The 13,508-nt window shown below is 47.0% G+C and overlaps 1 protein-coding gene across 1 annotated transcript in view; it reads left to right on the forward strand.

Annotated features, from left to right (window-relative positions):
- The window catches only part of SALL4 (spalt like transcription factor 4), a 17,568-nt gene that overhangs the window by 1,934 nt on the left and 2,126 nt on the right, over window positions 1-13,508 (forward strand). The window contains exons 2-3 of the mRNA XM_007446365.1: window positions 8,626-10,962; window positions 11,801-12,081. Of these exons, the coding sequence (XP_007446427.1) occupies window positions 8,626-10,962; window positions 11,801-12,081 (2,618 nt within the window). The remainder of the gene's footprint in view (window positions 1-8,625; window positions 10,963-11,800; window positions 12,082-13,508) is intronic.

A 13,508-nucleotide genomic window follows, 5' to 3' on the forward strand; every position in this document is an offset into this window, starting at 1 on the left:
CCATTCCCCCCCCCCCCCCAATAACATTTTTCCAGGGCAAATTAAAGAGATCTGCTTGACCGAGGGGGCGGCTGTGCGTTTTCGGGCGTCCGATGGTCAGGGTAGCGTGCACCCAAGGTCGGAGGAGGGCGGACTCTCTTTGTGCCTTGGGAGGGGGAGTGCGGGGGAGAATGGAGAGGCTTCGTTGCCTGGCCCACCTGGAACAAAAGGGTTAACCCTCTGCCCGCCCGCTTCCTCCCGAGAGGAGGGGCGAGCTCCTGGCTCTGACCCCTCCCCTGGTCCTGCTCTGACCTCCCCTTCCCCCTACCCGCTTCATTTTGGGTGGGCGCGCTGAAGTGGGGCTTTTGGTGGTGTTTGGCACCTTAGGGGGAGCTTCTTAAATTAACGCTAGCTGGAGTTTGCAATCAGTTAACCCGAGCTGGTTAGGATCGCGGGCCTGGCTGTGCGCTCCCTCCACGATTTGGGAGGGGGAGTTGCTATTGATCGCTTGGGTTGGAGTGGACGGCCGAGCTGCGCGCGGGCGCCCCCTGGAGGCCCAGCCTGGAACCTCGCCCTTTGCTGAGAGGCGGGTCCCTTCGCAGGTACCGGCTCACACCTGATGGGTGGGACAGGCTGGGGCAGGGGGATGGAGAGCGCTGGGCTGGGCTAGGCTAGGGACTCCAGTCGGTTGCTTGAGCTATCCCTGGCTGTGCCGGGTTTTCTTTGCCAAGTCTTTGGAATTCTTGGAAAGAATTCTTCGATCCTCGAATGTGTTTGCAGAGTCCCCCAGTTGCCACGATGGGACAGAAGGTAGTTTTCCCAAGCCGTACATTTTAACTGATGCATTTTGTATTTGAGCAGACTGTATGTATCATTTTAAACATCCAGTTTAGACTGGTCTTATTTTGCAAAGCCAATTTGAGACCCACTTATAAAGAATGTACTTTTTGAGGGAGGAAAATGAAGTCCGGCAAAAAATTAGATCAGAAAATCTGCAGGTGGTCAGGGGACTCAGGCTACATACAGGAAAATTAGCATTTTCTCAAAAGAGTTTCAGATGCCCTTTGTGCTAAACTGGATTACAGCCATCAACGATTAAGATTCCCAAATTTCAAATAACTGCCTAGCCCCAGTTTCTAAACTGAAATGACCTACATTGGCGGTAAGGATTCTGAGAATAGGGCACTTGGGAGCTTATATTTTAATAGAGGGAGAGGGAAATCTTGTTGATCGAAGCGTTAGTTAATGTTGCAGGCCGACTTTCTGTGTTTCCATCTGAGTTTCTGAAAGGGTCTACAACTTGCCCACACCGCTTTTGTTCCGTTAGAAAGAAATTGCACAAGTCAATGCTAGTTGGTCCTTCAAGCCTCTGCATCCTTCCTCACGGTGGGGAGTTGGGGAGCCATCTTGGGAGGGAGGGATAGAGTTAATGCTTCCTCTTTTTAAATGAGGTTAGGTTTTGGTAAGATTTTAGAGTGAGGTGTGCATTCCAATCTGGTTGTATGACTTTCAGCTGTGTAACCTTGATTTCTGAGCTTTTGGGTTCTTCCTCTGTACCATGGAGATGAAGCATGTTGCCTATTTAGATAGTTTCAACTATACAAGACCCACTGTGTGCTGGAAACGTGATCAGTAATTAATTTTGTTCAAAATAACAATGTTTTATTCTTTTTTGTGCCAAGACGGCACTGAACTGCCAAGTTGAGATAATTCTGCAGTTTTATCTGTAGCCTACTGTGTGCCAGACACCAGGCTGGGGACCTCAACGACATTATCTGTAATCCTCATTTTTACTCATTTTAGAGTAAACTTTAACTCCTGGTTGCAATGGTTTGCCCAGGGTTGCCTTGTCCTGTTTGATTTGAGCCTTGCTGTAAATCCAAGAAGCTGTGTTTATCGTGGTTTTAGAAGAGTTGGTTATGGGATGGGATTTTCTATCAGATGAGGGAGCTATGGTGAGTGTTCGGCTGGTTGAGTGTTATCTCTCCTCCTCCCTTTTAATTTTTGAGATGTGCCTTTGCAGGCTTTAGAATAAGAGGTCCTGGGAAGCAAGTCGAAAATAAAGCAGAGTTTGCATTTGGTGCTCTGGGCTTTACTGCCCTGGAAAAAATGATGGGAAGAGTTCAAGATATTCCCTTTTTCATCATCCTTAACCTGTTGTGCTTTTGATTGTTTAAAAAAGCATCTAAAAATTTTAAAAGCTCTAAATCCATGTAAGAACTGCATCTCTGATCGTTGCCATCTATTTTTTTTTTTCTAGATTTCAAGTCTATGTCGGGCTTTGTTCTAGGGGGATCTGGGGAAGGAGGCAGCAAAAGCTCCTGCCTTCATGGAGTTTACAAATTGCTTAAGAGATGAGCTCCAGTTGAGGCAATATGGGACCTATCTCTACAGCGTAAATAGCAGAGCTCGCACACCTTATAGCACAAAGAAACTGATTCTTTTACTTCTTCCTTTTCAGCAGACTTGAATTTTGATCCAAGACCACTTGGAACAAATTTTTTTTTGTACCTTAATTAAATAGAAAGTTAATTACTGCTCTAATTTGCCACCTAAAAATTGAGTTAAGGGCTTGTTCCTTAAGTGTTTCCCGGATTGCTGAATTCAGATGTAAAATTAAACTGGTAAACCAGTTTCTTTGAACTGGTTCAGTACTTAAGGACATCTCAATTTCCTTTTGTTTTTTGGTAAGCAGTTATCCTGCCAGTGGGGGTGGGATAGAAGACGTTTATGTACTCTAGATAATCTGCTCATTGTCGTTCTTTTAATATAGGAATGGGGGGGGGAGATAAGCTTGAGGCATAATGCTTTTCTCGAGATACACAGGTTTGTTTCTTAAGCATTTTCACTGGTTCCAGAATTTGATTGGCCTCTGGCAGATGAGCTTTCTTCCTATACAATAGTAAGAGTATTTTCTATCCATTTGGCAGTGATTGAATCTAAGCCCCCTGCTGGGTTTACTGCATTCTTCCAACTTATTGGATAACTAGATGCTGAGAGATAACATTCCTAAAATTCGGAGTGGGGGTGGGGTGGAAGGATGGACGATCTAGTTGCTGTGTAATCCCTCTGAACTTTGCTTTTGCCTTTTGGGAAGGGTTAACTTAAGCATACCCAGCAATTGTTCATAACAGAGTCGTCTTACTCTTTGGCAAATACGCTTTCAGTATTTGCCCACGGTGGTCTGGATGTCCAAGTACTTTTTACTGCACCAGCAAACAGAGCTCCTGCTGTTTGAAGACTCAAGTGGGACGTTGCCGGTATTGCTTGGAGGATACAGAAGAGGCAAGCCTGTGTATACAGTGCAGGCAAGCTGGTATTCAGGTTGTAAATCACTCTTGGGAACTGTTGGATCCTTCTAGGGCAGGGAGCTTAAGCTTTTTTGTGCCACATTCACCCCTTCTCATCAGAATGTATTTAAATGCATACAATAAGATACATAGAAATACAAAGGAAATAAATTGCATTGAGATAAAACTTAGTAAAAATGAAAACATTTGTGATACAGTAACATGTGCTTCTTTATGAACACAGTGAAGGAGATCTAGCAGTCAGTCAGGTAACCAGAATTTCCAGTAATGCAACTGCATTGACATCATAGGAAAATACCTGCTTTCTGTTGATGACATAGGCATGGGTTCTGCAAATACCGCTGAGGTATGTTCCCCACGCTCATAATTGAAAGAAATGTTAAGTTTTCATTTAGCTGAGTGAAAATAAGGTTGCCATTTTTTTTTCCTGTCTAATTTCATCAGCCCCAGTTTAAAGAGTTATCACCTTTAAAACCTGCATTGTCAGTAAGGGAATATTGTCCCCAAGGGGGTGAAAATTGGTTTTTTTGGAGGAGGGGGCAAAAATGTTTATTGTTACAGTGGTTTGTGGCCTTCCAAAGGACCATAGTGCATAAACAGATAATATAGTATATTGGTGGTATTAAAATTTGGGGGGGTGATTAGGAAAAAAAAGCTTTAAAAGCCTTCCTAGAAGGGTAAAATGAAAAAAAGTTCAAGAAACTGCTCTAGAAGAAACAATTATAAATTAGGCCACTGACTTCAGTTCCCTTCTTCAATAGTATAATCCCTGCTCTTGTGTTTTACCAGTATGGCACCTTGAGGCAGTTATTTCTGAGCCTTAGTTTCCTTGTTTGCGAATTGGGAACAAAGATGCTTGTTTACGCGGCTACGATAAGTGAATTAAGGTATAAGAGTCTGAAGTGAGTGCTTTGTTGCAGTTTGCGGAGGATGGTAGTAGTTTTGCTTTGGCCCTTAACAAGCATTTGTACATGAGCTTTGTTAGAGATTTCCAGAAGTAGAATGGCTGAGAAAAGGGGTGTAACATGCTAATTAAAAAGAAGCCAAAGTACAAAAGTGTATACTTTTTTTTTTTTTTCCTGTGGTCACACTGCACAGTGTGTGCCTCCCTGACCAGGGATCGAACCTGCGTCCCCTGCATTGGAAGTGTGGAGTCTTAACCACTGCACCGCCAGGCAAGTCCCAAAAGTGTATACATTTTAAAGTTTCTCTTCCACCCCAGGCCTGTGCTCCAAGAGGCAGGGACCAGCCACAGCATCTATTATTTCAAAAGTTTCCCACGTACATACTTATATATCTTTATCCCCAGACACAAAGAGGGGGGAGCACATTATCTGTACATCCTGTTCTCTACACTTCTTTACCTCTTGAAATCAGTCTTGGGCGGTTGTCTTACAGATCAAGCATATATAATAAAGATCTACTTTATTTTATTTTTTTTTTGTGGTACGTGGGCCTCTCACTGTTGCGGCCTCTCCCGTTGCAGAGCTCAGGCTCCGGCGTGCAGGCCCAGCGGCCATGGCTCATGGGCTTAGTTGCTCCACGGCATGTGGGATCTTCCCGGACTGGGGCACGAACCCGTGTCCCCTGCATCGGCAGGCGGACTCTCAACCACCGCGCCACCAGGGAAGCCCTCTACTTTATTTTTGAAGGCTACAAAGTAGTCATCATTTTCGTGTACCCTGATTTATTCAATCAGAACCGTACTGACGGACCAGAGTGCATCCTTTTTTGTTTAGGCTGTTTGTTACTATGAAACCTGTATCCTGGTATCACAGAAGGTGTAAACTCCTAACAAGGGAATTGCTGGGTGGAAGGAGAATTGCACTAAAATGATGATGTTGGTGGACTGTGCTCTGAAGGTGTATGTATTTATAGGCACCAGCCTACTGGTGTATTTCCCTCGCAAGAGAAACTCCTTAAATTCTACTTCTAAAGTTCTTGACACACAGTTGCCAAAATTGCACTTCCAGAAAGATCGTGCCAGTTTAACAACACACCCCAGCAGACACAGCATTAGAAGTCTTGGGAAAGTGTACCAATAGATACTATCTTAAGGATTCTGGGAATTGATGAATATATTTAACTTGATTCTTGGAAGTTTTATTGCTTTGGAGCAGTTGTGGAGCCGGAAGGAAGGAGGTACCTACCTGCTACACTCCACATGGAAATAGCAGGGGTGTACTGTGTCCTAAGTTAACCTCCCCACACGCCCAAACCTGAGCCCTCGAGCTTTCCTGTTCCTCCTGGGGTTTCTGTGAGAGGAAAGATAGTTGCCAGTCTCAACAGAAGAAACATATGCTTGGGAGGAAGTGTATCAAGGAAGAGTTCAAAGGGGGGAGGGTCTGGGTCCTGCGTGCCTGGGTTTTATTGTTGGCTCCGCAGTTTACCACATGCCCTACCTTGGGGAAGTTAATGTCCTCTGTGCCTCAGTTTCCCCCTCTGTTAAATATAATAGTCTCTACCTCAAGACTTGTTAATAACATGTAAATTACACCTGGTACATAGTAAGTGCTCAGAAGTTATCTATGACTAGATTTTTCATTGTGTTGCCTTGGGTGTAAGTCACATTACCTCCAAGTCTGTTTTTCTTACCTGTAAATGGGGCTGATGTTTAACAGGGTTGGATGGGTATAGTATGGAGCCCGGGGCACCTGGAGGTTCTAGTCTGGACTACAGGAGGCTATTAGGCTGCTCATCTTTTCATCACCCGCTTAGCCCCTGCCTTGTACTCTGTAGGAGGTGAGAAGTATTGTTAAATGAGTGAGGCTTTAAATGACTGGTACAGGGCTTATTGTGTTCAGCAGCCTTAGTTGCCCAGGTAACCAGATAAGCCACCGAAACAGAAAAGGTGGAGAAACTGATGTTCACTGAATACATACAGTATCTGCACTTTCAGGTCATAGGATGGTGCCAGGCTCACAGCACTCAAAAACATTTGTTAAATTAATCACATCACTTAACACAGGCATCTAACTTACGTGATTGTCATGATTTTACACATTTAATAGAAATCCTGAGGGGTAAGCCCACCCCATCAAACCTGTTTTCCATGGGTTGATCCTGACCTGTTTGCTTTCCCTTGGCTCACCCCCGACCCGCATACACCTTGCAGAACTTCTGATGATTATTTAGTCTGAAATTAGGAAAAAATTAAGTCAGTTTGTTAAGGCCGTGCTATGGAAATGTGAAAGAACCAGTGTTTGAAAATCTGATGGAAAGTATAGGTCTTTCTCAAGAGAAATACACTTTGTTGCAAGATCAGCCCCTCCCCAAATTGTTGACTGACTCCTCAAATCAAAAACCCATGCTGTTGGGAAATGTAATCACCCAAGGAATTGAGGCAAAATGGGTTAGTTGGCTTTACAAAGTGATCATTTTATTTAAAAGATAAGTGGATACTGCCTGGCCTTACCCCCCATACATTTGTACATTTCAAATAGGTTTTGTTTTAAACAAAAATGGTCACACCTTACAAACTATTCTGTATCCTACTTCCACCTAACTTCTGTCTCCATGTCAGGACATACGGAAATTCTGCATCGTTTTTGTACCGTGGTTAAACCAAAATTTACCTTTTTTTCCCCCTCTTCTGAGGCTCTAAACATTTCTGTGAAAAATATCCTTCTTTCTCCATGGATTTTTTTTTTTTTAAATAAGTTTATTTATTTATTTATATTTGGCTGTGTTGGGTCTTTGTTGCTGCGTGCAGGCTTTCTCTAGTTGCGGCGAGCGGGGGCTACTCGTTGTGGTGGCTTCTTTTGTTGTGGAGTGCAGCCTTCAGTAGTTGTGGCGCACGGGCTTCGTTGCTCTGCGGCATGTGGGATCTTCCCGGCCCGTGTCCCCTGCGCTGGCAGGTGGATTCTTAACCACTGCGCCACCAGGGAAGTCCTCTCCATGGATCTTTGTATACGTGTGCGAATGTCTGTGGTTTGGATCTGCGCACCTGGAGTTGCTGGGTCTGAGGTGTGCCTATATGACTTCTCAGTGGTAAGGTGTACATGTAATAGGTTAGGTAGGAAATGAGAAAAATAAAGCAACTTAGAGATTCTCCACCCGCCAGGACTCAGGCATCTGGCTAAAGCACAGTCCCCCGACAGGCACTGTGACGTGCAGACTAGCAGTCACTGTGAAGGAAATAGGGCCCAACTGCAAAAGAAGTCCAGGGACCACTCATTTTCTGGAATAGAACTACCCAGAATTGGATGGTTGTTTGACTTTTGTGTAACAGAGTAGAAATTGCAAATGGAAGGTGAGGAATAAAATCCATCATTCCCATCCCTTCCTTCCTTTCTTGGGCTTCTTTCTTTGTTTAATGGCTTATTAATCCTTTAATATCCTGTTAAGGCATTTCTATAGGTTTTTCATAATTGGGAAGGTCAGTGAAGTGTTTTTCTTGGACATATGCAATCTTTCCTTTTTTTTCTGTGTGTTTTTTCTTATATGAAAATACTCCTCGGACTATCTGCTTGATCTTCCCGTACGGTTCTCCATATTTTAGGTGAATTTATTACTGCTCTCATAATTTTTAACACCTTTAAACTTTCATTGTCCCTGGTGGGAAGGTACACTTACCACATTGTCTGAATGAGTGACTTACTGCAATTTCACTTTCGATGGGCCCAGGATGGAGATGAGCGGCCATGAATTGAGCAGGTTTCCAACATCATTTTATGGTGGCATGAGATCCATTTGCCTTTCAAGCCAGCTCTCAGCTGAGGGTGAGGGCCAGAGCTCCAAGGGGATTATTTTAATGAATTGTATGCGTTTCCCAGGGCTGCCTTAATAAGTTGGCACAGGCTAGATGGTTTAAGACAGATTTATTCTCACAGTTCTGGAGGGTGGACAGCTGAAATTTAGGAGTTGCAGGGTTCCTTTTGGAGCCTCTGAGGGTGAGTCTGTACCAGGCCTCCTCCCTACCTTTTGTTGGCTTCCAGCCGTCCTTGGCTTATAAAAGCCAGGTAACTCCTGCCTTGGCTTCACATGGCCTTTTTCTGTCTCATGCCCCTTTCTTTTCTCCTTAAGGACACCAGATACTGGGCTTGGGACCCACCCTAATTACAATTGCAAAGATTTCCCCCCCTGCCCCAAAGAAGGTCACTTGCACAGGTGCAGGGGTTAGGGTTGGACATTTTGGGGGGTTATGATTTGACCCCCACTACCTAAGTGATTGGTTCACTTGAGACTCTTTGGATGCCTTGTTCCCTTACACAGTTTTGTGTGTGTTGGGACACAGATCACGAAGACCTCTGGATTGTGAGCTGTGGTTTTTCCCAAGAAATCGCCCCACATCCTTTCTTGGGTAGAGTTCTTAGCTTTTTCTCTCTTGTCACAGGTACTCCAGTGAACCCCCCAGGGAGCGGCGATGACGTGAACGTGGACGGAGCAGGGATAAAGAGGCCTCGGCGGGAGGAGACTCACGTCTGTGAGAAATGCTGTGCCGAGTTCTTCAGTTTCTCGGAGTTCTTAGACCATAAGAAAAATTGCACTAAAAATCCACCTGTCCTCATCATGAACGACAGCGAGGGGCCGGTGCCTTCGGAAGACTTCTCCGGGGCTGTGCTGAGCCACCAGCCACGCAGCCCAAGCAGGAAGGACGGTCACAGAGAGGACGGTGGCAGCTCAGGGGACACGAGGGAGAAGCCGGGGGCAGAGTCCATCGTGTACTTAAAGACGGAGGCCGCCCTGCCACCCACACCCCAGGACATAAGCTATTTACCCAAAGGCAAAGTGGCCAACACCAACGTCACGCTTCAAGCACTACGGGGCACCAAGGTGGCCGTGAACCAGCGGGGCGCAGACGTGCCCCCAGCCCCGCTGCCCGGCGCCAGCAGCATCCCCTGGGTCCTCGAGCAGATCCTGTGTCTGCAGCAGCAGCAGCTCCAGCAAATCCAGCTCACGGAGCAGATCCGCGTGCAGGTGAACCTGTGGGCCTCCCACGCCCTCCACTCCAGCGGCGTGGCCGGAGCCGACTCCCTGAAGACGCTGGGCGGCCACGTGTCCCAGCAGGTTTCAGCGGCTGTGGCTCTGCTCAGCCAGAAGGCGGGGAGCCCGGCTTTGCCCCTGGACCCCTTGAAGCCAGCCAAGCTACCTCACACCAGCATCCCTTCCGCTGCCAGCTCCGTGTCCCCGGGGCTGACGCCCTTTGCCCTGAAGCCAGATGGGACCCGGGTGCTCCCCAACGTCCTGTCGCGTCTCCCGGGGGCGTTGCTACCTCAGGCCCCCGGCTCTGTGCTCTTCCAGAGCCCCTTCTCCGCGGTGGCGTTAGACCCGTCCAAGAAAGGGAAAGGGAAGCCACCGAGTGTCTCCCCGGTAGATGTCAAAGCCAAGGACGAGGCCCTCTACAAGCACAAGTGTAAGTACTGTAGCAAGGTTTTCGGGACTGATAGCTCCTTGCAGATCCACCTCCGCTCCCACACCGGAGAGAGACCCTTCGTGTGCTCCGTCTGCGGCCACCGCTTCACCACCAAGGGCAACCTCAAGGTGCACTTTCATCGGCATCCCCAGGTGAAGGCAAACCCGCAGCTGTTTGCCGAGTTCCACGACAAGATGGCGGCAGGCAGTGGCCTTCCCTTCGTGCTCTCTGGCCCTGTCCCCGTAGATGAATCCGGGCTCTCCTTAGACAACAAACCCGTCCTTGCGACGGGGACCCCCAATGTAGGGCTATCTCAGAATCTCTCTTCGGGGACTAACTCCAAGGACCTCATGGGTGGCCCATTGCCCAACGACCTGCAGCCCGGGCCTTCTCCGGAAAGTGAGGATGGATCCATCCTACCTGGGGTGGGGCCCAGCCATAACTCCCCGAGGGTTGGTGGCTTCCAAGGGAGTGGGACACCCGAGCCAGGGTCAGAGACCCTGAAATTGCAGCAGCTGGTGGAGAACATCGACAAGGCCACCACCGACCCCAACGAATGTCTCATATGCCACCGTGTCTTAAGCTGCCAAAGTTCCCTCAAGATGCATTACCGCACCCACACCGGGGAGAGGCCGTTCCAGTGTAAGATCTGTGGTCGAGCCTTCTCCACCAAAGGCAATCTGAAGACGCACCTCGGGGTGCACCGGACCAACACGTCCATAAAGACGCAGCATTCGTGCCCCATCTGCCAGAAGAAGTTTACCAACGCGGTCATGCTGCAGCAGCATATTCGGATGCACATGGGCGGTCAGATTCCCAACACGCCTCTGCCGGAGAATCCCTGTGACTTTACGGGTCCCGAGCCAATGATGGTCGGTGAAAATGGCAGCACAAGCGTTGTCTGTCATGAAGATGTCGAAAGCATCGATGTAGATGAAGTCTGCTCCCAGGAGGCCCCTGGCAGCTCCTCGAAGGTCCCCATGCCCCTTCCCAGCATCCACTCGGCATCACCTACTCTAGGGCTGGCCTCGGTGGCTTCCCTAGATGCCCCGGGGAAGATGGGTCTCACTGGTCTTGTCCTGCAGCGACAGAGCAGCCGAGAAAATGGTTCCGTGGAGAGTGATGGGTTGACCAACGACTCTTCCTCCTCTGTGATGGGGGACCAGGAGTATCCGAGCCGAAGTCCAGATGTCCTGGAGACCACGTCCTTCCAGGCAGTCTCCCCAGCCAACAGCCAAGCGGAGAGTGTCAAGTCCAAGTCTCCTGATACCGGTGGCAAAGTGGACAGCTCCGAGAACAGCCGCACTGAGACGGAAGGTGATAGAGCTTTGGATTTAACTTAGGTCCATTCTGGGCACAGAGTCATCCAAAAGGAACCTGGGTTGAACTTGACAAGTGGAGAGTGTGGTATATGTGAAATAGCTCCTCTGTAGGGCGATTAGCCTTTCTGTGGGTACTTCTGGATAGAGGGCAATAATAACTACCTCTGTCGTAGTAGAGACATGCTTTTATTTACGACGGTTCTTGCAAGCTGGGTGTGGACAGCGTACTTAACTTTTGGTGGGTTTTTATTTTTGTGTTTGAGCCCTGTGAGGGCAACATGGGTAATCCTAAGTAAATGCTCCACTAGAAGAGTATTTGAGAAAGTGGGCACTGCTTTTTGGCCAGTGAGATAAGCCATAGTTCCTTGATTCTGAAATCCCACTCCCTTACGTAAAGTTCACAGATTAATAACTCTTGAGGGAGAGAAAAGAATCTAACCTATTTTAAAAGCACCCCATATAAATGGGGTGCCTACTGACGGCATTAATGGCAAAAATGGGGGAATAGCAACATCGTAGAATCAGAAAGATAGTGTCAGGGCTTACTTTATAAAGGTAACTGAATGCAGGAATTTGAACTTGGAATTGCATTGCCTGTGACTGTTGCTGATACCTTTAAAGACAAAATAGTAACCTTCTCTGAAGTGTTGGAGTCATTCTCCGTGCAGATAAACAAGTAGAAGGAAAGCTCCTTCCAAGGTGTCAATTTCCTGAACGCTATTTGCAGGCTGTCAAACAGTGGGGCAGTTGTGGTCAGAGCTCCTTGTTTTTTGGATTGAAGAATGAATGACTGTAGGATGATAATTTGGGGTTCTTTTTTCTGTGCACACCAGGTCGGAGCACTGGCCCACCGACATTTATCCGAGCCCAGCCAGCCTATGTCAAAGTCGAAGTTCCTGGTGCGTTTGTTGGTCCCGCGACCATGTCCCCAGGCGTGACACCTTTGCTAGCCATCCAGCCCCGACGACAGGCCAAGCAGCACGGCTGCACAAGGTGCGGGAAGAACTTCTCATCTGCCAGCGCGCTCCAGATTCACGAGCGGACTCACACCGGGGAGAAGCCTTTCGTGTGTAACATTTGTGGGCGAGCTTTTACCACCAAAGGCAACTTGAAGGTGAGTTCAAGCCTCGCGGTGCAGTCAAAAAAGAAAAAAAAAGGAAAAAGAAGAAAGAGACTTTCTCACATTACAACATCTCTGAAGTTGGGATTCTCGTTGTAGTCAGTGCCTGCATGAAATCGTTCAAGTCTGGAAACACAGATGATGTTTGTCTTGTATTGTAATGTAGTGTCGATAAATCCTTTACGGATTTGCCTGTGCTTTCAGACTTGATGACCACCACCCTGTACGTTGGTTTTTGTTTTCCTGGCCTGCTAGGTTGAAATAAATACCACGAGTTAAACATATATGCAGTGCCACTGGAGTTAAGGGAAGAAAGCCTCCAGGTTTATTGGCCTTTCTTTGAAACTGAACAGCTGGGTTCTTGCAAAGAATGTCCTGTGTCTATTGTAGGATAAGTTGGTTCCACCTAAGATATTACCTGGGAGACTGTCCCATGTAAGGATCGAAAGTGGCCTGTGTAAGGACACAGGATGGGAAACCTGGGTTTCCCTCATGGTCCTGCCTCTACTTTGTTCCAGACGTGTTGCTCTGGACCTCTTTTCTCTGACTAGCTCCCCAGTGAGTAGACTAGTTGAATTCTTTGTAATGAGAATAAAGGTTGAAACGTCATCTTAAAGTTGACCTAGAAGACCTCATGTCATTTTAGAAATGAAAAGTACTTATTAAAAAAACTATATTCTTTTTAATTTTTTAGTCTAGGTGGCAAAAATGTCAGGGGAGGAACATGGAAGTAATTTAATCTGTAATCCCAACTTCCAGAAATATAAAGCTTAAATTTATTCAGGGGCCTTGGAATCAGTCTGGGGAAGGTTTGGAGCTACTGTTGCCGCATAAGTGGCTTTGGGCAGGTGGCTCCTGTGCCTCGGTTTCTCAGGCATGGGGATCATGGTAGTGACCTCAGGGTTGCTTGGAGATTAATTGAGTTGTATTAGTGTTTCACATGGTGCCAGGAACATCTTAGTAATTTCTTGGAGTGATGAAGAGCAAGTGACTTCTGAGCCCGCTGGGATAACTGCTGACTTCTAAGCACGTCAGTGAAGTGATGTGAGAATGCTTGAAATCCAGGACCCATCACGTTCTTCAACTCTTTATAAAGAAAGGGATTTGAAAACTCGAAAGCCAGACCAGGAACAGAATTTGCAGATAGGAGGCTGGCCAGGTTGAAGCAGCAGTAAGTGGTAGGATCTCTTTCCTCTTGCCTTGTCTGCTACCATAGATGAAATAACATTCATTCCCCGTGGCCTTGTGTAACCTTCCCAACTAGGCTTATTTTTCTCTACAGCAGTGATTACTCTTGTTGACACACTATGTATTTAGGATGTCAGCTCCATCGGGCCAGGGTCTGTTTTGTTCAAAGATTATTTTTTGAACTCAAATTTTCTTTTCTTTGTTTTTTTTTTTTTTTTTTTTTTGGGGTGCGC

Source organism: Lipotes vexillifer, unplaced genomic scaffold, assembly GCF_000442215.2.
Source record: "Lipotes vexillifer unplaced genomic scaffold, Lipotes_vexillifer_v1.1 scaffold251, whole genome shotgun sequence".
NCBI lineage: Eukaryota > Metazoa > Chordata > Mammalia > Artiodactyla > Lipotidae > Lipotes > Lipotes vexillifer.